The sequence below is a fragment of the Engraulis encrasicolus genome, chromosome 24, assembly GCF_034702125.1.
Source record: "Engraulis encrasicolus isolate BLACKSEA-1 chromosome 24, IST_EnEncr_1.0, whole genome shotgun sequence".
Taxonomy (NCBI): Eukaryota; Metazoa; Chordata; class Actinopteri; order Clupeiformes; family Engraulidae; genus Engraulis; species Engraulis encrasicolus.
The window spans coordinates 41,045,999-41,065,998 of record NC_085880.1 but is presented as its reverse complement, the minus strand read 5'-3'; the positions used below and the strand labels follow the sequence as shown (position 1 = coordinate 41,065,998).

At 45.3% G+C, this 20,000-nt stretch overlaps 1 protein-coding gene across 1 annotated transcript in view; it reads left to right on the top strand.

Moving 5' to 3' along the window:
- The window catches only part of ogfrl1 (opioid growth factor receptor-like 1), a 72,445-nt gene that overhangs the window by 50,215 nt on the left and 2,230 nt on the right, over nucleotides 1-20,000 (top strand). The window contains exon 7 of the mRNA XM_063191294.1: nucleotides 12,190-12,610. Coding sequence (XP_063047364.1) covers nucleotides 12,190-12,610 — 421 coding nt within the window. The remainder of the gene's footprint in view (nucleotides 1-12,189; nucleotides 12,611-20,000) is intronic.

Genomic DNA, 20,000 nt, shown 5'->3' with positions numbered 1-20,000 from the left:
GTTTCCAGGGAAGCTGCCACCTCCAGATGTACTGCTCTGCTGGCTAAGCAGGTAAATATGGCTCCATACCGCTTGCAAGTTCCTCTTCCTTTTCTTACCTCCACAGGACCGAAGTAGTCTACCCCAGTGTTGGTGAAGGGGGGCAAGTCTGGCTGGATCCGCACCTCTGGAAGATCCGCCATCTTTTGTTCCAGGAGACGGCCATGGTAACGTTTGCAGAAAGTGCAATCTGAGATTACTTTCCTGATGGCTGCATTGGCTTTAGTAATCCAGAACCTTTTCCTCACAGATGACACAGCATGTGCACGACCAGCATGACCTAGGCTCTGATGGACATGTTTGAGGATGAGTGCTGCGAGGTGCTGCCCTTTGCTGAGGATAATAGGATGTTTGGACTCCTCTGGCATCGCTCCTCTACTCAGCCTTCCTCCAACTCTTACTAGGCCATCGACCAAGACTGGGTCAAGCTTGTACAGGGGACTTTGGCGACTCACTGCTGCCTTTGCGGAGGACAGCGCAGCAATCTCCTCCTTGAACTGCTGCTGCTGGGAATAGCGCACTACTGCATTCTCTGCCTCCAGCATATCGTCTACTGTTAGGATGTTACCCCTGGGTGTCACAGCCAAACTTTGGCCATCAGCTTTACTCGACTGACTTGCCACAGGCCCCTTTAGCTGTTTTCTCCAGCGAGCCTTCTCCAATAGAACGGCCTTCAAACGTAGAAACCAAGCAGCTGCTTTCTTGAGCCTCTTCCAGTCAGAGAAATAGCTAATGAGCTGGTCAGTTGGTGTAACAGCATTGCACACGTTGATGGCATTCGTGGCTGCCTCTCTCTTCACCTCCTTGTCATCAGCACTCAGGGAAACGTCACAGACATTGTTAGGCCAGTCCTCCTCATGCTTCCAAAGAAATGCAGGCCCTTCCCACCACCTACTGGTCTTCAGGAAACCTGCCACCCTCAATCCCCTTGACGCGTCGTCAGCTGGATTGTCTTTGGAGCAGACATGCCTCCATTGCTTTGGTTCTGATGACTCTCTGATAGTGGAGATCCTGTTGGCCACGAACGTGTGAAATCTCTTATCCTCGTTCTTAATGTATTTGAGGACTGAAGTACTGTCCGTCCAGAAGACAGAATCCTTGAATGTCCACTTCAATTCTTCCTTCAACATCGAGTCCATCCTCACAGCGAGAACTGCTGCAGTCAGTTCAAGCCGTGGAATTGTCACTGCCTTCAGTGGTGTTACTCTGGCTTTGCCAAGCAGAAAGGAGACTTGTACTTGACCTTGCTCATTCCAAATCCTCACGTATGTCACGGTCCCATAACCAGCTTCAGCTTCGCTGGTGTCGGCAAAATGATGTAGTTGGGCTTGAGCAACCTTGCCATACGTTGCTGGCTTGACACACCTGGATATCTTGAAGGTGTTGAGCAGGTCCAAGTCCTCCAGCCAAGAGTTCCACTGGCATGAGATGTCAGGTGGCAAGGAATCATCCCATCCACACCCTCTCCTGCATAGCTCCTGTAGCATGATCTTAGCAGGTAATGTGACATGGGCCAGGAAACCCAGAGGGTCATACACTGAGCTGATGGTGGACAACATACCACGTCTGGTAAGTGTCTGTTGCTTCAGTTCGATCTTGAAACGGAATGAGTCAGTTTCCACGCACCAGAGTAGACCTAGGGCTCTCTCTACTGGCAGATTGTCACGGTCAAGATCCAGTTCCTTTAACTCCTTAGCCCTTCTTTCGGCTGCAATGGCCTGCAAGACAGCACGGCTGTTGCTGACAAACTTCTCCAGGGTGAAGCCTCCCTTCTGACACAGTGCAGTCAGGTCCTTGATGGTCTGAATAGCATCTGCTTCTGTGGCAGAGCTTTTCAAGTAGTCGTCGACATAAAAGTTTTCCTTGACGGATTTGCATACAGCAGCGGGGAATTCAGACTGGTGGTCGTCAGCGGTTTTCCTCAGTGCGTAGCTAGCACAGCTTGGCGAGGATACAGCACCAAACAAGTGAACGGTCATCCTGTACTGCCGCAGCTCCTGAGTGATGTCTCCGTTCGGCCACCACAGAAAGCGGAGGAAATCTCTGTCTTCCTCTGCGACCTTCACCTGATGGAACATTGCCTGTATGTCACCCATAAACGCCACAGGTTCCTCTCTGAAGCGCAGCAGGACTCCCAGTAAGGAGCTTGTGAGGTTAGGCCCCTGAAGCAGCTCTTTGTTCAAGCATGCACCTTGGTAGGTGGCACCACAGTCGAACACCACCTGAAGGGTACCTTTCTTTGGGTGATGGACTGAGTGATGGGGAATGTACCAAACTCTTCCAGGTTCACCTTGACGCTTTGGCAGCAGCACAGGTTCTGCATAGTTGTTGCTGATAAGGCCATTCACAAAGTCAGCATACTGATGGTCATTTAGAAACCTTCTCCTCAGGCCCTGCATCCTCTGCTTCACTGCAGAAATGTTGTTGGGCAAAGACACCTCTTTCCTCTTGAGCGGCAACTTCAGGCAGTACTTTCCATCCTGCAGTTTTGCTGACTGGTCCATTGTCTCCAGAAACTTGAGGTCATCTCTAGACATTTCCTTTTCCTCCGAAGTCTTTTCAGTGAAGTCATGGTTGTATTGACTCACCAGCATCTGTTCAAGTGTTTGAAGTGAGATGCGGTTCACTGTGGCAGATGGTGTTGGCGCGCCACTGCTTCCACTCAGAGGCCCGTTCACAGACCAACCTAAGACTGAACGTGTCGCAAACGGACTGTTGTTGTGGCTATTGATGACCTCCCAGGGCTCCAGTAGTCTGGGTGCGTTGGTGCCAATCAACAGGCCAACACCCGCCTTCACATTTGGGATGTGCACCTTTGACAAGTGGGGCCACCTAGCCAGATCCTTAGATGTGATCATGTTTTCCACAGTGACCGGCATTTTCTTCTGTGTGAATACCTCGGGCAGGGGATAAAAGTTGTCACCGTTCACCCCTGAGACCTCTAGACCAGACAGGGTGTACGCAGAAACAGCCTTTTCTTGCCCCATTGTCCTCAACAGGAGGCTGGTTTTCTTGCCTGTAAGATTGAGTTTTTGCATGAGGTGTTCAGAGCAAAATGTAGCTGAGCTACCAGGGTCTAGGAAGGCATAAGTTGTTATGATGCGGCTTCCCTTGGCAGACTTCAGCTTCACAGGTAGAATGGACAGTACACACTGGTCTCTACCGGCCCCTGCATGCGCACATATATCGCTGGAGGACTGCTGGGTGTCCGCAGAATCTTTGGACTGTTCTGTGGTCTGCTGCTGTTTAATATGAAGCACAGTTGGATGAGACTTTCCACAAGTTTGACATATCAAGCGCTGCTCACAGTCTTTGCTCATGTGTCCAGTGCGCAAACAGGCAAAGCAAGCTCCCTTCTGCCTCAGGAGAAGAATTTTGTCCTTGTGCTTCTTGCCTCTGAACTGCCTGCATTCCTCCACCAGATGGCGACGATCACAGCACAGGCATTTCACTTCCTCCTCATCCTCATCTTGAGTCTGGTCCTGGCTTTCATCAGACGCGTCTGTTGCAGCTACAATGTTTCCCCTTACGCTGCTCCTAGGCTGGGGCTTCAACTTTGACAGCGGCCCAGTCATAGGTGAGGCGTAGGGTGGATCCTGTATATCGCCGAACAAGGGGTCAGACAGAATTCTGACACGTCGCTCAATGAACTGCACCAGGTCAAAGATGTGAGCTCGGTCATGCGTTTTCTCCATGATGTCATGGGCTGTAGTGCGCCACTGTTCTCTCATTTTAAATGGCAGCTTCGAGAGAATGGTCCTCATGTTTACAGGCATGTCCAGTTCCTGTACATAGCTCAGCTCATGCATGACGTTACAACAGCCACGTAAAAACAAAGAGTAGGCCTGCAGTGCCTTCGTATCTTCTGCTTTAACGGCTTGCCAGGCCAAAGCCTTATTCATGTAGGCGGTTGCCAACTTGTATGGGTTGCCGAAGTGCTCAGTGAGGAGGCCCTTTGCCACTACATAGCCACGCTCGGGCACCATATGCTGGCAGCTGCGCACCAATTCCTGGGGCTGACCTGTGGTGAACTGCTCTAAGTAGTAAAGGCAGTCTCCTTTGCCAGCCTTACTCTCCACACCCTGTTCGAAGGCCTTCATGAACGGCCGAAACTGGAGAGGGTCACCATCGAACACTGGTATCTCTCTTGACGGTAGAGACGAGATGCGCTGTTCATGGACCAGAGCGGCTGTGATGTCATTTTGCCTTTGCATGATTTCCAGTAGGTCCGGTGAGTTTGCTGTGTTGTGCGAGGCATTAGTAATGGGAGACGGTTGCACAGGCCTCACATGCTGTGGTTGTTGTCCATGTGATGTTCCATGTGGTGCTCCATGTGATGCTCCATGTGGTAGCTGAGGCATATAGTAGAGCGGCTACAAGGCCAATTTGGCTTGAATCGTGCAAATTATGATACAAGCATGAAACTTGGCAGGTATGTGCTTAAGACCAATACAATCAAATCTACCTGATTGGCCACTTGAAATGGTGGCCATTTTCCAAGATGGCCGCCAAAAAGGGCTCCAGAAATGGATTTATTGCATAGAATTGACCTAGGAATTTATGATAAAAGCATGAAAATCAACATGTATGTGCTTAAGACATATACGATCAAATCTACCTGATTGGCCACTTGAAATGGCGGCCATTTTCCAAGATGGCTGCCAAAAAAGACCCCAGAAATTGATTTATTGCATAGAATTGACCTAGAAAATGATGATACAAGCATGAAATTCAACATGTATGTGCTTAAGACCAATATGATCAAATGTACCTGATTGGCCTGTAGCAACCCAATGTCAGTAGGCTGCCGGATGTGAGTGCCCGGATATCCGCCCGAGTATTTACGTCTATTTTACCTCAGCTACTCGATTTCGGTAGTGTATTTACGACAGTTTAACCTCAGCTACTTGATTTCGGTCCGATTTGAGTCTGACTGAAGATGGAAGGGACATAGGTGCCGTGCGTAAAGAGCCCACAGCACATCGCCGTTTCGGCGACACCAGAGTTCCTTGATCTCCCAATCAAAAGAATAGGCCCGGTGACCAATAACATCAAAATAAAAAAAATAATTTAAAAAAATGAAATTATAACTTAAAACCGAATTGATTTGGGTGTGAAAATTAAACTGTCTCAACCGGGCACCCAAAGGGAATCCATCAAAAGATAACGGCGTTACTTTCTCGTCGGCATTATTTTGTTTTTATTACTCAGGAGGACTGAGCTGAAAACTGCAGCAGTCACCTTGCACAGTTCTAGCTGCTCTGAAGCACGTGCGTGTCTAAGCAAATCATCCTGCCCATTCGCAATGTTAAATAAAAAGTTTTGCACAAGACTATAGCCTAAAATAGATGCACTGTCACAGACACTGGAATAGCCCGTTTCGGAAGGCATTAAAGTCACGAGTTTACCCAGTCTAAATGTAGCTAGCACTCGGGACGTTTCTGAGTTTTACTCCTTACATTAGTGAAACATAACATCAGGATATCATACAAGTTAAAAGAATATCTGGACATAGCCTTCTCTCTGAGTTAGAAAACAGCAGCTATGCCGCATATTGTGTAGTTATTATTTGGTGGTGCAAAAACAACACGCGAAACCATGCCGCATATTGTGTCATTAGGCTATTATTGGTGATGCCGAAACAACAAAGCCAGATTGGTGACTAGAGCCTGCCTAGTGCATTTAGACATAGCCCACTCATTGTGCCATGTACATTTAAAAGTGTCAGTGCAGAATTAAACTGGGCGCTGAATATAAATATCGGAGTCATTCTCCCTCCTTGTCTAGATACAATCAGAGGCGCGCGCGCACTCTTATTTCTGTATTATATGAAAATATCCTAAAACGGTCACAACATCAGAGGACCTTCGTGGTGGAGGATACTTGCGGAGGGGGCCGAGACCGAGTTGTTATAGGACACTCTTAATATTATTGAAGGGACAGACCATGCTCGATACTTTACCCGGTCTAAATGTAGCACGGTCTAAATATGCCGCATATTGTGCAGATTATTTGGTGATGCCAACAACACGTGAAACTAGGCACATTGGAGACTAGAGACTATCACTTAGACATAGCCTATGCATTTGATTGTGCTACATAAACTTGNCACAGAATCAAACGGGACGCTGAAATATTGGAGCCAGTGTCCGGTGTTCGTGTCCGGTGATATTGTGCAGATGTGTGTGCGCGCGCACAACTGATTTCTCTCCCATCTCTTTGCTCATCAAGCCTCCGATCTCCAAAAAGACACGGGCACTCAGGATAACTGTTTACACGAGCTGTTTAAATAATGTGATGCACGTTCTTCATGACATGGCTTGGTTTGGCCACCCTAAATTCAACATGACTGCATTCGCACATATCGTTTAAACATCCATGACGGAATTGTCACTCTTAATGTGCAAGTATTGGATACGAAAAAAAGATAACGGGTGTGGTGGATATTTGCGGCGGGGGCCGAGGCCGAGTTGTTACGGTAGGCCTAGGCTACAATCATATTAAAGGGACAGTCAGGCGACACAGCGCGACTCACATTGGGTAGCTGTGGTACCGCAAAGCATTCCTGATGGTGGAAATGAATGCAAATGCATGCAAATACTCGGGCGGATATCCGGGCACTCACATCCGGCAGCCTACTTACATTGGGTTGCTACATACCCGATTGGCCACTTGAAATGGCAGCCATTTTCCAAGATGGCCGCCAAAAAAGACCCCAGAAATTGATTTATTGCATAGAATTGACCTAGAAAATTATGATACAAGCATGAAATTCAGCATGTATGTGCTTAAGATCAATACGATCAAATCTACCAGATTGGCCACTTGAAATGGTGGCCATTTTCCAAGATGGCCGCCAAAAGGACCCCAGACATTGATTTATTGCATAGAATTGACCTAGCAAATTATGATACAAGCATGAAATTCAACATGTATGTGCTTAAGACCAGTGCAATCAAATTTACCCAATTACTCACTCGAAATGGCGGCCATTTTCTAAGATGGCTGCCAAAAAACTAAAAGACCCTAGAAAATGATCTATTGCACAGAATTGTCCAAGCAATTTATGATGAAACTCGGCTTGTATGCGACCCGGCTTGTATGCGATTAAGACCAATAGGCCTACAATCAAGTCTACTTTATTTGCTACTTAAAATGCTGGCCATTTTCCAAGATGACGGCCAAAAAGACCCTAGAAATGTGCAAATGTCATATGTGCATATTGCAAATTCGGTGGAAATAATTGTTCACTCTCCTTAAATATGTTAGCATGGTTGATGAAATGATAAAGATATTACAAATATTCTGCAATGACACATAAGCCACTCACAGTATGACACACAAATAGCATGGTGATGACATGCTAATGCCAGGTTATGAGATGCTAATAATGCTAATAATACGATGACACTGTGGTAATAATATGTCAATAACAGCAATTCGTGGTTCTCTCGATATTGCTGTTAAACAAAAGGTACACCAAAAACAAGCATTGTCATGAATTTAGTTTATTTGCTCTTGGACATTAACATGTTTGATTTAGCTATCACATAATGGCTTTGGCTTGTCAGCCTGGAACATTCAAAGATAAGAGCCTCCTCCCAGAGGCTGTGGAACATTCTGTGGAACGCAACTTCTCTAGTCAGTTGCGCCCTCTACCCGAGGGTGAGAAGGCTGATCGTGTCAAGACCACCTGGATCCTCGCCTCTCCTAATAGGACGCATTACCCGTGTCTCCCTTTGGGTCGGTCACCCCTTACTGTGTGTGTCTCATTCGCTCAGCAGGAGCGCGAGTGTCAATTGTGCTGCCTGGAGTGCTGTCCCTGGGTAGGGCGACCGTGGTTAGATAGACCATACTTCTCCAATGAAGTATCTCAGGCCCCTGCTCGACCAGGATGCATGATCGAGGGGAAGTGTATCTTTGATGTCCCCCTTGGACTTCAGGAACCATAGTGTGTGCCCTCAAACGGGTATCTATCGGGGCTGGCTTGGCCAGCTTGCTGTGGTGGTGGTTGCTACTAGGTTTTCCGTCCGCAACTTGGACCTACGGCCCTGATAGAGAATGGTCTTTTCTGCCAGCACGATTGCACCTGCGGATGTTGTGTACTGAACATGCTGGAAATTCCCCCTTGTGCCAAGGCCTGGTCTGCTATTGGGGAATACCACTTGGTATTGGGGGCCTCGCTACACCTCTGTGGGCTCCACCTGCACATCGGTTACACCCAGACGGGTGGTTTCCGTGCCCTGGTTTCCCTCCACTGCGTGCTCTCCGTGGTATTGGATGTCCGGACGCTGCCTTTGTGCGCCTGGTGCCTAGCCTCTCTTTTTCGGGTTCGGAACTAAGACCCTGGGCCCTTGGGCGGCTGTTGCGTCTCGGGCTGCGCGTTGGGTGAGCATGATGCTTATCACTGCTGATGGACGCTGCCTCTTCGCCTTCAACAGCTCTGGGCATCGGCAGGAGAATGGTCTGTGCCCCGGCTAAGCTTTTGTTTGCGCATAGGTAAAGGCAACTCAATCTGGAGTTTTTCAATAACCATAGTTGGATGTCGAGTGTTTCTACAGAAAGAGAACTATAGGTTACAGAGGGTAACTCTGGTTCTCTGAGGGAGATGAACGAGACATCTCACTAGATTGCTACACTCACCCACAAGCTCAAGCTCAGAGCCCAGTGCACCTGGGCTTTGTCTCCGAGAGGGCAGGATCTCAAGCTGCGCAGCTCATTGGCATGACGACAAGATTGAAAGCAAGTTTTGGCAAATGGTCGCGGGCGTTACCCATAGTGAGATGTCTGGTTCATATGCCTCAGAGAGCTGGGGTTACCATTGGTAGCCTATAGTTATATGCCTTTTTCCTTGATTGTGTTTCCTTCTATGATGAAATCATTGGAAATTCAAACAGTGAATGTTAACATTGATTTGGGCCACATCTGCTAGATTAATTGCAATTAATGAAGTTCTAGTGTCTTCTTTGATGGCCATCTTTTAAAAATGGCTACCATACATTCTCAAGTTGCAAATGAGTGGATTTGATTATAGGCCTATTGCTCTTAAGCACAAACACACAAAATTACATACTTGTATCATCATTTTTTGCTCACCTTTGGGCTAAATTCAGCCTTTTTTGTGGCCATATTATAAAATGGCTTCCATTTCAAGTGGCGAGTCAGGAAGATTTGATTGTATTGTTTTTTTTTTGCACATTCATGCCAAAATTGATGCTTGTATAATAACTTGCTTGATCAATCCTGTGCAACAAATCCATTTCTATGGTATTTTTTGGCGGCCATCTTGGAAAATCGCTGTCATTTAAACTGGAAAATTACTTAGAATGTATTGTGCTGGTCTTAAGCACATAAGTGCCAAATTTCTTGGTTGTGCTTGTATCATAATTTCCTTTCTCAATTCTGTGCAACAAATCCATTTTTAGAGTTTTTCATGGTGGCCATTTTGGAAAATGGCCACCATTGCAAATGGCAAATCAGACAGATTTGATCGTATTGGTCTTAAGCAAATACATGTTGAATTTCATGCTTGTATCATACTACTGTAGGTCAATTTTATGCAATAAATCACTTTCTGGGGTCTTTTTTGGCGGCCATCTTGGAAAATGGCCACCATTTCAAGTGGCCAATCAGGTAGATTTGACCATATTGGTCTTAAGCACATACATGTTGAATTTCATGCCTGTATCATCATTTTCTAGGTCAATTCTATGCAATAAATCTATTTCTGGGGTCCTTTTTGGCGGCCATCTTAGAAAATGGCCGCCATTTGAAGTGGCCAATCTGGTAGATTTGATTGTATTGGTCTTGAGCACATATATGTTGAATTTCATACTTGTATCATAATTTCCAAGGTCAATTACATGCAATAAATCAATTTCTGGTGTCTTTTTTGGCGGCCATCTTGGAAAATGGCCGCCATTTCAAGTGGCCAATCAGGTAGATCTTATCATATTGTACTTGAGCACATACATGTTGAATTTCATGCTTGTATGATAATTTTCTAGGTCAATTCTATGCAATAAATCAATTTCTGGTGTCTTTTTTGGCGGCCATCTTGGAAAATGGCCGCCATTTCAAGTGGCCAATCAGGTAGATCTGATCATATTGTTCTTGAGCACATACTTGCCGAATTTCACGCTTGTATCATAATTTGCACGATTTTTCCTGTAGCCGCTCTACTAATAGGGTATTGTTTTAGAACGTCATTGCACCACTGCTCAGTCTGTTTCCTGCATGCTTCTGTTGACAGTATGTTGCTAGGTGGTAGTGGGCCTTTAACGGACAGGTGTGTTTTTTGCTGTGGTAGAGCAAGTTTAAATTCCATTGCATTGGGATTAAGGTTAGCCACTTTCACTTTCTCCTTCTGCAAGTACGAATTCATGCCATCAGAGGGCGCTGCTGAGTGACTCCTTCCGTCAGAGGCATGCAGCACTGCTAGCTTAGCTTCTGATGCCGCCAAGTCAGCATCCAGATCAAGCTGCTCCCTTCTCCTCCTCAGCTGTTGCTCCTGCTCCTCAATGGCATGTTTCTCCTTCAAAACAGCTTGGCGAGCAACCAGCGCCGCTCTGTCTGCCTGGGCCAGCTTCCTGGCTGAGTGTGTGCTTGACCTGCCACTATTACCACTCCTATGTGACTTCCTGCTAGCCACATTGGAAATGCTGTCAGTTGGGTTAATACCAGTGCCAGCTTCAGCATTTTCATTTACAGCTTTAGCCTCACCATTCACAAGCACACCTGCTGCATCAGCATCCTGCACAACCTTAACCTCATCATTCACATTCACAGGGCCCCTAGCATCAGTATCAGCATCAGCATTATTTTCAGTAGGCAAACCAGCATTCAAAACAGTAGGCAAACCAGTATGAACATTTTCAGAGCCCTTAGCCAGAAAACCCTTAATTTCAGAAATAGCATCATTGTTTGAGATCATTTTTGCTTTAAACCAAATATCGTGCTTTTCTTGCTCTTCAACAGGTAATAAACTCAACAGTGATTCATGAATGCGTTTTGCATCATTACAATTTTCCACCAAACATTTCAGAGCCTTTTGTAACTGAGGAATGTCATGTTTTAAACCGTCAATTGATTTCCTAATAACACTTGCATTGTCCAATTTTAATTTTCTGTCTGCCTGCAAAGTTACAAGTTTATCAGCAAGAGCGTTTGCACGCTTGCTTTGCTGATCGCCACAAACAACACTACTAGGTTTACGAGCAGCGGTTTGTTGTGTATCACGCACGTCCATTGTAACGAGAGTTCAAAGGAAAAAGACGACAGTTCGATGTAGCCGAAAAAAAGGTCGGCGTAAACAAAAATCGAAATCAGTAACGCAACGCAAAGTCAATCAGTCCGAACGACGCACGAATCCCAAAGTCAAATGTCTGCCGGCATTTTATGCACTGCTTTTGTTTGGTACCCGGGTACTGTGTGCACACAAAATAAAAGATTTAAATGGCCATTAAAGTGTAGCGCTACACAATACCTCTTTCGTCGGGCGCCAGTCATCAGCTGATGTTGACAGCTGCTCTCGTATGGTATCCACTCCACATCGAACCGAAACTCCTTGTCATTGCCCACGAATCCAAACGAATAATCCACAATGAAAGCTCTTCATGCTCCTTAATCCACAAGCGCAGAAGACTCCGACATGCGAACTAATTACCAACTATCGCAGGGTTTTGACTAATGTTAAAGGAGTTCTGTACTGACACGGAACTACTGAGGTGCCCAAACGCGGGTGGTGGCTATGGCTGACGCGCTAGATGTTACCAAAAGTTTGTGGCTAAGCTACACTGTTGACTTACTGTGAACCAAAACAAAACGCCTGTAAACGGTCTTCAAGTTGAATCAAGGCGATCCATTTATTCCAACGAGTCCAATACATCAGCAGGTACAGTAGTCACACAGGCCGCTAGCGTTGCCTTAGCGGTCAAAACCCTTTGCCCTTCCGGGTAGGACACCTGACCAACAACACATCAGTTCCTACCTTTATACCTGACCTGATAAGTAATGAACATGCGCCACCCAGTGGAAAACAAAAACATAACATCCAAAAGAGACCATACATTTTGGCTCCTACACTCATAATAACTCATATTTCCCTCTCCTCTCCTCTCCTCCCCCTCTCTTCTCCTCCTCCTCCTCCAGGTCTCAGCATAACTACCTGCGCATCACGCGGATCCTGAAGAGCCTGGGCGAGCTCGGGTTCGAGGCCTTCAAGCCCCCGCTGGTGCGCCAGCTGCTGAAGGAAGCCCTGGTGGAGGGCACGCTGCCCAACATGCGCCACAGCGCCCTCGAGTACTTTGTCTACACCCTGCGCGACCGCGCCCAGCGACGCGCCCTCCTGCGCTACGCCCAGCGCCACTACCAGCCGCCCGAGAACTTCGTCTGGGGGCCCCCCAGGAGAAGGCGGCCTGGGGCTGGGGTGGCGGGGACGGGGACGGTGGGTGGTGGTGGTACCGTGGTACGAGTGACCGCTACAACTGGTGGGGCCGGTGGAAGGGAGTCGTCGTCATCATCCGGAGCGAAGGGGAGGTCGCCCCCACACGAAGGCCTAGGAGGAGGTGGAGTAGGTGGGAACAGAGGAGTAGGAGGAGGCCGGGCTCACTACCGCTCGGCACCAAGAGCTGAGGCGGAGGAAGACGAGGAGGAGGACGAAGAGGAGGATGATGAGGAGGAGGAGGAGGAGCAGGAGAGCGGAGGACGAGGAGGAGGAATGGGGGAGTCTAGAGCGCGAGTGGCAGGACGGGGAGTGCAGAGGGAGCTAAGCGATGATGATGACTACATAGCAACCATCCCTCTCTGAGAGTGAAGGAGAGACTCATGATGAAGGAGAAGAAGAAGAAGGGAGTAGAAGAAAAGATAGTGAAAAGGGAAAAATGTGGCCATTATAGTCCTGGCAACAAGCGCTGTATACTGTACCGTAATGTTGACATCAAAGAGGCATTTTTGTGCATTTAGGTTATTGAACTACAGCGTAGTTATCAACTATGGTTTCGAGAAATGCACCCCAGAACACGAGACAATAACCACAGTCACTATAGTTATGAGGCGCTTGTTACCAAGGTCTATAAACTTGCCTTCAAACAAAAGCTGGGGAATACATTACTGTATTTTTGTTTCTATTTGAGTTCATCTACACATATCACCATGTAATATTGTGTTCTTACCCTGTACTTCAGGCCTACTTACAGTACCTAACCCTAACCTTATGGTACAAGAACATAAAGTTACATGCGGTTACATGCTTTGCTGAAATGTAACTAATTAATGTGGGACAGTAAAAGGAAGTGTAACCCAAAACAACGTGGAGGAGTGTAAGGGCTTAAAAACACCTCCCAACAGAGGCGGGTGGTGGTGGTGTTTGGTAGGGATGCACCGATACCACTTTTTTGAAAACCGATACAAGTACGAGTACATTAATGTGTGTACTTGCCGATACCGAGTACCGATACCGATACCTTTTACCACCAAAATACAATGAAAATAAATGCATGGCCTTGTTTTTTTCCACCTGTGATATTTTATTGTCCATTTCCATTTAGATTCAAATGTTAGTAAATGTATGAGGTGGCACTTTTTTCCATGCTGATTTCAAGTCCACAGAACATGACAAGATTTTGCATTGTTTAGAGCAGTGTTTCCCAACCTTTTTTGTCTCATGTACCCCCCGAGCCTTTTTGTTGTGCCACGAGTACCCCCTAACTTGTGTTTTACATCGCTTTTTCTATTTAAGTGTGACCATGCTCCATGCATTTGTAAAAATGACATTTTTCCAAGTACCCCCTTCAGTGTGCTCGCGTACCCCTAGTGGTACACGTACCCCTGGTTGGGAAACACTGTTCTAGAGTAATAGTAGTACTCGTAGCTGGTATCGGCAAGTGCTTGACGAGTACGAGTACGAGTATAATGAGCAGTATCGGGTGCCGATACCGATACCAGTATCGGTATCGGTGCATCCCTAGTGTTTGGTTCATCTGGTTCTTTGTTGGGCAGCAATATTATTCCAAGCCTCGTCCTTCTGTGGAGAGCTGCATACGATTCACTGGCTGGCACTCTATGACTATTTAATAAACAGAGAGATAGGGGGGAGCGCTGCCTTGGGTCTCAGTCAATAGTGTAGTGCAGGTGCTCTTCAAGGGAGAAGGGGGAAATTAAAGGGACACTGTGCAGGAAATGGTCAAAAAAGGTACTGCAACTATGCTGCTCATTGAAACTGGGCTGCCAATTGCCGAATTTGACCTTTACATGAACGTTTACTAAGTAATAAACAAATATTTTCTAGTATGGTCCAAGTACAGTCATTTTTGCAGCTAAAAATGGCTATTTTTGGAAATTCAAAATGGCGGACCATGGAGAACATCCCCCTTTTCATGTATGAAAAGTGCAATTTTTCCAGTCATAATGAATACTTAGAATTTGATGCTGGTGGTAAGTATTCATGAAAAGGTAAAATTAATGAATGGGCAGCATGAGTTCTGGAAATAAACAACTAAAAATCTCACATAGTGTCCCTTTAAACAAAGTAAAGCAGGGTCCAGAAGCTTCTCTGCTGTTGAGTCCTTTGTTTTTATTTGTGCCACACGCTTGTGTCAACAGCAGAGTTGCCTTGGGACCCTCCTTTACAGTACTTTGACTATTCTCGACTTCTTCCACTCTTCTGGGTTTATAATAATGTTCCTTAGTAAAGACTCAGCAAATAATTAACTAATGATGAATAAAACATTAACAAATGTTTTTATTATTAACTAAGCTTTATTAATGCTTTATAAAATATCTACAAATGATATCTGCAAGATTTTACACACCTTATAACAGAGTATTTTATTCATTTACAAGCAACTTGTAAATGTTTGATAAATATAAAATATTAACATAGCATTTCCTAGTCATTTACAAGCATTTGTTTACATTTCCTAGTCATTTACAAACGTTTGTTAATGTTTTGTTCATCAATAGTTAATTATTTATGAAGTCTTTATAATGCTTTTTTGCATCCATTATTCTAAAGTGTTACCTCTGGGTTTTATTGGCTTCTTTTCTGTCAAATTCTCTCTGTCCATGTTCTCTTTTTCTTCTTTTTGTCTGTTCTTTTCTTTTCCACCATTACACCCTGTCTGTAATTCTCTCTTCTGCTCTCCTCAGACTCTTTTTCTTACATGTCCTCTCCTCCTCATCTTCTCTTTTTCCCTCTCCTCTCTTCTCCTCTCCTCCTTTTCTCTCCTCTCCTCTCCCCTCCTCTCTTCTCCCCACATCAACATGGGAGGTACATGCAAGGGTTAATCCTCGACTTCCCTTCTTCTGCTATTTCTACAGTAGAAGATCCTGTTGATACTTTGTATTTCACAAAATGTAGCTTTTACGGCGTTAGCAGTCAATCATAAGCACATAACTTAAACGAAAATTAGCCATTGTAGATAAAATATGAAATGTTTTGATGATCTTTTTTGTGTGATGTTGATGATATACTGCATTTTTGTACTTGACTACACAGTCTTCCTTTTATTGTAAAAGGTTGTGGGTGCAGTGTTTTCTCTTGCTGTTTACAATTTGTTTTAGGTTGTTTTTATGGCTGTTTTGATTTTGTGTCAGAGCACAAAAACAAACTGATGCTTAATGTGTTTGTTAGAGGGCTGTTCAGACATTATCATGAGCCTTCATTGCCACTCGACTGGCGACACACACACACACACACACACACACACACACACACACACACACACACACACACACACACACACACACACACACACACACACACACACACACACACACACACACACACACACACACACACACACACACACAGTCACACAGTCACACAGTCACAGCAACACACACACACAGGGCTTTAGATATGTAGAGTGCTACGTCTCAGAGCATCTTCGACAGTTGGTGGCCTATGCCGTGACGACATTACAGTGCCACTGAGCTACCCTGAAGGCCCTCTCTTTGCATCTGCTGTAGCAACCAAGCAAGTGAGAGTCCCCCTAAAACCCCCATGCAAGAGCAGTGGAAACTCAGTGTGGAAGACTACTATGTGACTCGAAGAGTTTTGTTTCAAAATGATTTAAACGCCATTTTTTGACGTTTGCATTTTGTTATTGGAGTTGACTGTTCAGTCATCCTATCACCTATGCGTGAATTCTTGCTATTAACCCATTGATGCCTGATGTTGCGTTGCGCAACATTGGCCCTGGCGCCTGGAGCTGCATTATGCAACATTCACGCTCATGAGATTTGAGACAACTTTATTGATAATCTCTGTTTGTTTGAGATGGATGAACACATTGTAATGAAAGATTAAGGTTTTAGCATTTAAATGCAACTTAGTGCATATTTTTAAGTGCTTCAGAAGCTGAGATATTTAGGTTTTTATAGGCTGAGGGCAGCTTTTCTTAAAAAGGGCTCAGGCATTCAGCACCCATTTTTTTGCAGGTGCTTTAGGCGTCAATGGGTTAAATAATTTTGGGAACATACTTTTTAAACCTTTATGAAATGCATTTTGCAATGCAATGCAATGTAATGCCCAATACAAAAATTGTTGATTTCCCAAAATGTTCCAAAAAAGTCATTTTGCAACAAAGCTCTTCACTTGTTAACCTTTAAGAGTGTACCGTCACACCGGTGTGACGGGAATGTTCGGGCGGTGAAAGTTCTATAGAATTCTGGGCGTCATTCAATACAATATGGAATTGTAGAATCTTGCATTGTTATAGAACACATTCTTTTTATAGAATGCTCAAAAACCCACTCTCTTACATTAAAGCAATGACAAGGCCCCGGGAGCAGCTGTATCAGATACCAGACCACTGCTGCTCACAGGCCATAACACGAGTCTACAATTATGAGACTGTGCAATATGACTGTGTGTCATTGTCAATCGCAATTTTCGCAAGAAGACAACGTGATTGCCTGGAACGCGGGACACATTTTGGATTTTTGTGCGATGGAATGAGTTTTGTTATGATATTATGTTACTACAGGGGTGGGGAACCTATGTCTCAAGGGCCGTTTACGCTTTTATGCGGCCCTAGTATAATTTCAAAGTTATGCAGTTTCACATGAAATAAGACATGTTTTGTAATGTATTCTTAGAAATTACATCTGCAGTACAATTAAGTTATATTCAGGGGACCTAGAGAAAGAGGGGTCTGGCCTCAATATAGGCCTAAAGTGCAGGGGCAAATCCTGGTTTCTGCTCATAGTATAGCCCGTGGAGGTCCCTTACGGCCCTTGGGGGAATTTGAAGCGGCCCCTTGAATGGAAAAGGTTCCCCATCCCTGTGTGTTAGTACAGATGATGAATCTGAAGTTAAAAAACACGGATGTGGTATGTTTATGTATACAAACAGTTAATACAGTATCAGAGGAATTTGGTATGTTTATATGGATATACATATATACAGTATCAGAGGAATTTTCAGGTATTTACATTATTGTGTTAGGTACTATGTAACTGCTGTTGATATTATGCTGTGCTTTACAGTGTGTATGTGTGCTCGTCTCGAGAAATGAAGTGCCTCTTTTTAATGTGTGAGTGTGAGTGTGAGTGTATTCATTGGCCTCTTTATGGGGGAGGCATATTGTTTTCCCACCCTTGTTTGATTATACATGTCATGTTTAAAGTGGACTCTTTGTTTCTAATGGGAGTAGATAAAAATAAGTAATACACATACGTATATGTGCACACACACACACACACACACACACACACACACACACACACACACACACACACACACACACACACACACACTACTAAACTAAACAAGCTCACATACACATGTTCGAAAACCACTGGCAAATACATACAGTAGGTGTATGTAGCGCACATACAGTATAAACACTTAAAGCGCACATACTCACACACTCAAACACAACACAAGCATGATGAATGCATACATGTGTGCACACACACACACACACATTCAGAGTAGTTTAATCATTTACAGTATATACCTTTCTCTCTCTCTCTCTCTCTCTCTCTCTCTCTCTCTCCACACTCCTCTCCTCCTCGTCTCTCTCAGCTTCCTCAGCTCTCTCTCTCTCTCTCTCTCTCTCTCTCTCTCTCTCTCTCTCTCTCTCTCTCTCTCGTCTGGTCTTCCCTTCTCCCTCAATGGCAGCCATTAGCTAGAGCTGTGGGAAGCTTTCACTGCATTAGGATAGCATCCTTCTCTTCTCTTCCTCTTCTCTTCCTCTTCTCTTCCTCCTCTCTTCCTCTTCTCTTCCTCTTCTCTTCCTCTTCTCTTCCTCCTCTCTTCCTCTTCTCTTCTCCCCTCTTGATTCTTCTATTCATTTTTTCTTCTAGCCTCTCGTTTCTATCTCTCACCCTCCCTGTTCTCTTGCATCTTGCATCCTCTGGTCTTCTCTACCCCCCCCTCCCCTGTTTTCTCTTCTTCTTTTTTATTCCATCATTTTCTCTAATCTTCTCTTGAGAATTTTCAGTGCTCCTCTGTACCCTTTGCTTGCCTTACTTCTGCCTCTCTGTTTTCACCTCTTCTCTTCTCCTCTTCTTTCCTCTTCTCTTCTCTTCTCTGCTCTTCTCTTCTCTTCTCTTCTCTTCTCTTCTCTTCTCCACTTCTTTCCCCTCCCCTTCTCTCCTCTTATCCTCTTCACTCCTCTTCTCTTCTCTTCTCATTCTCTTCCCTCTCGTTCTCTCTTCTCTTCTCTTCTCGCCGCTCTCTTCCTCTTCTCTTCTCTTCTCTTCTCTTCCTCCTCTCTCGCCCTCCTCTCCCTCTCCTCTTCTCTTCTCTTTCCGCTCGTTCTCAGTGCTCTCTGTAACTTCTCTCGGTCGCCGCTCCTCTTCTCTTCTCTCCTCGTCCTTCGCTCTCCTCATCCTCTTCTCTTCTCTCGCGCTATCATTCTCTTCCTTCTTCTCCACTTCTCTCTCTAGTTTTCTCTTCTCTTCTCTTCTCTCCTTTCCTCCTCCTCTTGGAGCACCTCTCCTCTCCTCTTCTCTTCCTCCTTCTCTTTAACTACTTCTCTTCTTACATCTTCTCATCTCTTAGCTCGTACTGCATTTACTAGCTTAGGAGCTCAGCCGCTCTCTCCTCACTTTCTCTTCTTCTTCTTTCTTATCTCTGCCGCTCCTCTCGAATTAACATTTCTCTCCATCATCGTTATCCCCAAAACTACCATCCTCTCCTCCTCCTCTCCTCTCTCTCTACCCGACCTTCTCGATAATTCTTCCTCTTACTCTTTCCTTTTCCACTTCATATTCTGCTTCTTCTGTCTGCTTACTCTTCTTCTTCTTCTTCCCTCATTCCTCTCCACTCTCATCTCCTCCTCATTCCTTTTTTTCTTCTTCTCTTCTTCTTTCTTCCTCTTATCTCTTCTCTTCACCCTCTTTCATCTCTCTCCAAGTTCCGTCCTCCTTCATTTCTCACTTCTCCTCTTTTTCTTCGCCTTTCTGATCCCTCTTCTCTTCACCTCCGACCCTCTTTTCTCTTCTTTCCTTCTTCTATTCTTCCTTCTCTTCTTCTTCCCTCGTCTCTCCCCTCTAGTCTTCTTCTCACTTCTCCTTCTTTCTCTTCCTCCCCCTCTCTCCACCCTCCTTCCTCTCCTCTCGTCTCTTCGGATTATTTACCCTTTCACTTCTCTTCGTCTTTCCCTTTCCCCCTTTCCCCGCGTCCCCACAGCTCCTCTTCTCCCTCGTCCCCTATTCTTCCCTTTGCTTCCCCTTAGTTTTCTTCAGCTACTTTTCCTCTTCCCCCTTACTCTCCCCTCTCATATTCGCTCCGCGCTTTCCGCGCTCGCCTCCTCTCCTCTCGTCTTCTTTCTTCTTTCTTCCTCTCTTTCTTCCTTTCTTCCCTCTTCTTTCTTCTTTATCTCATTTCCTCTGTTCTTCTCTCTTTTTATTCCTCTCTTTCATTCTCCTCTCCTCTCCCTCCATTGTCATTTTCTTCCTTTCTCCCCCCTCCCTTCTCTCTTCTTGCTCATAGTCTCTTATCTTCTCTT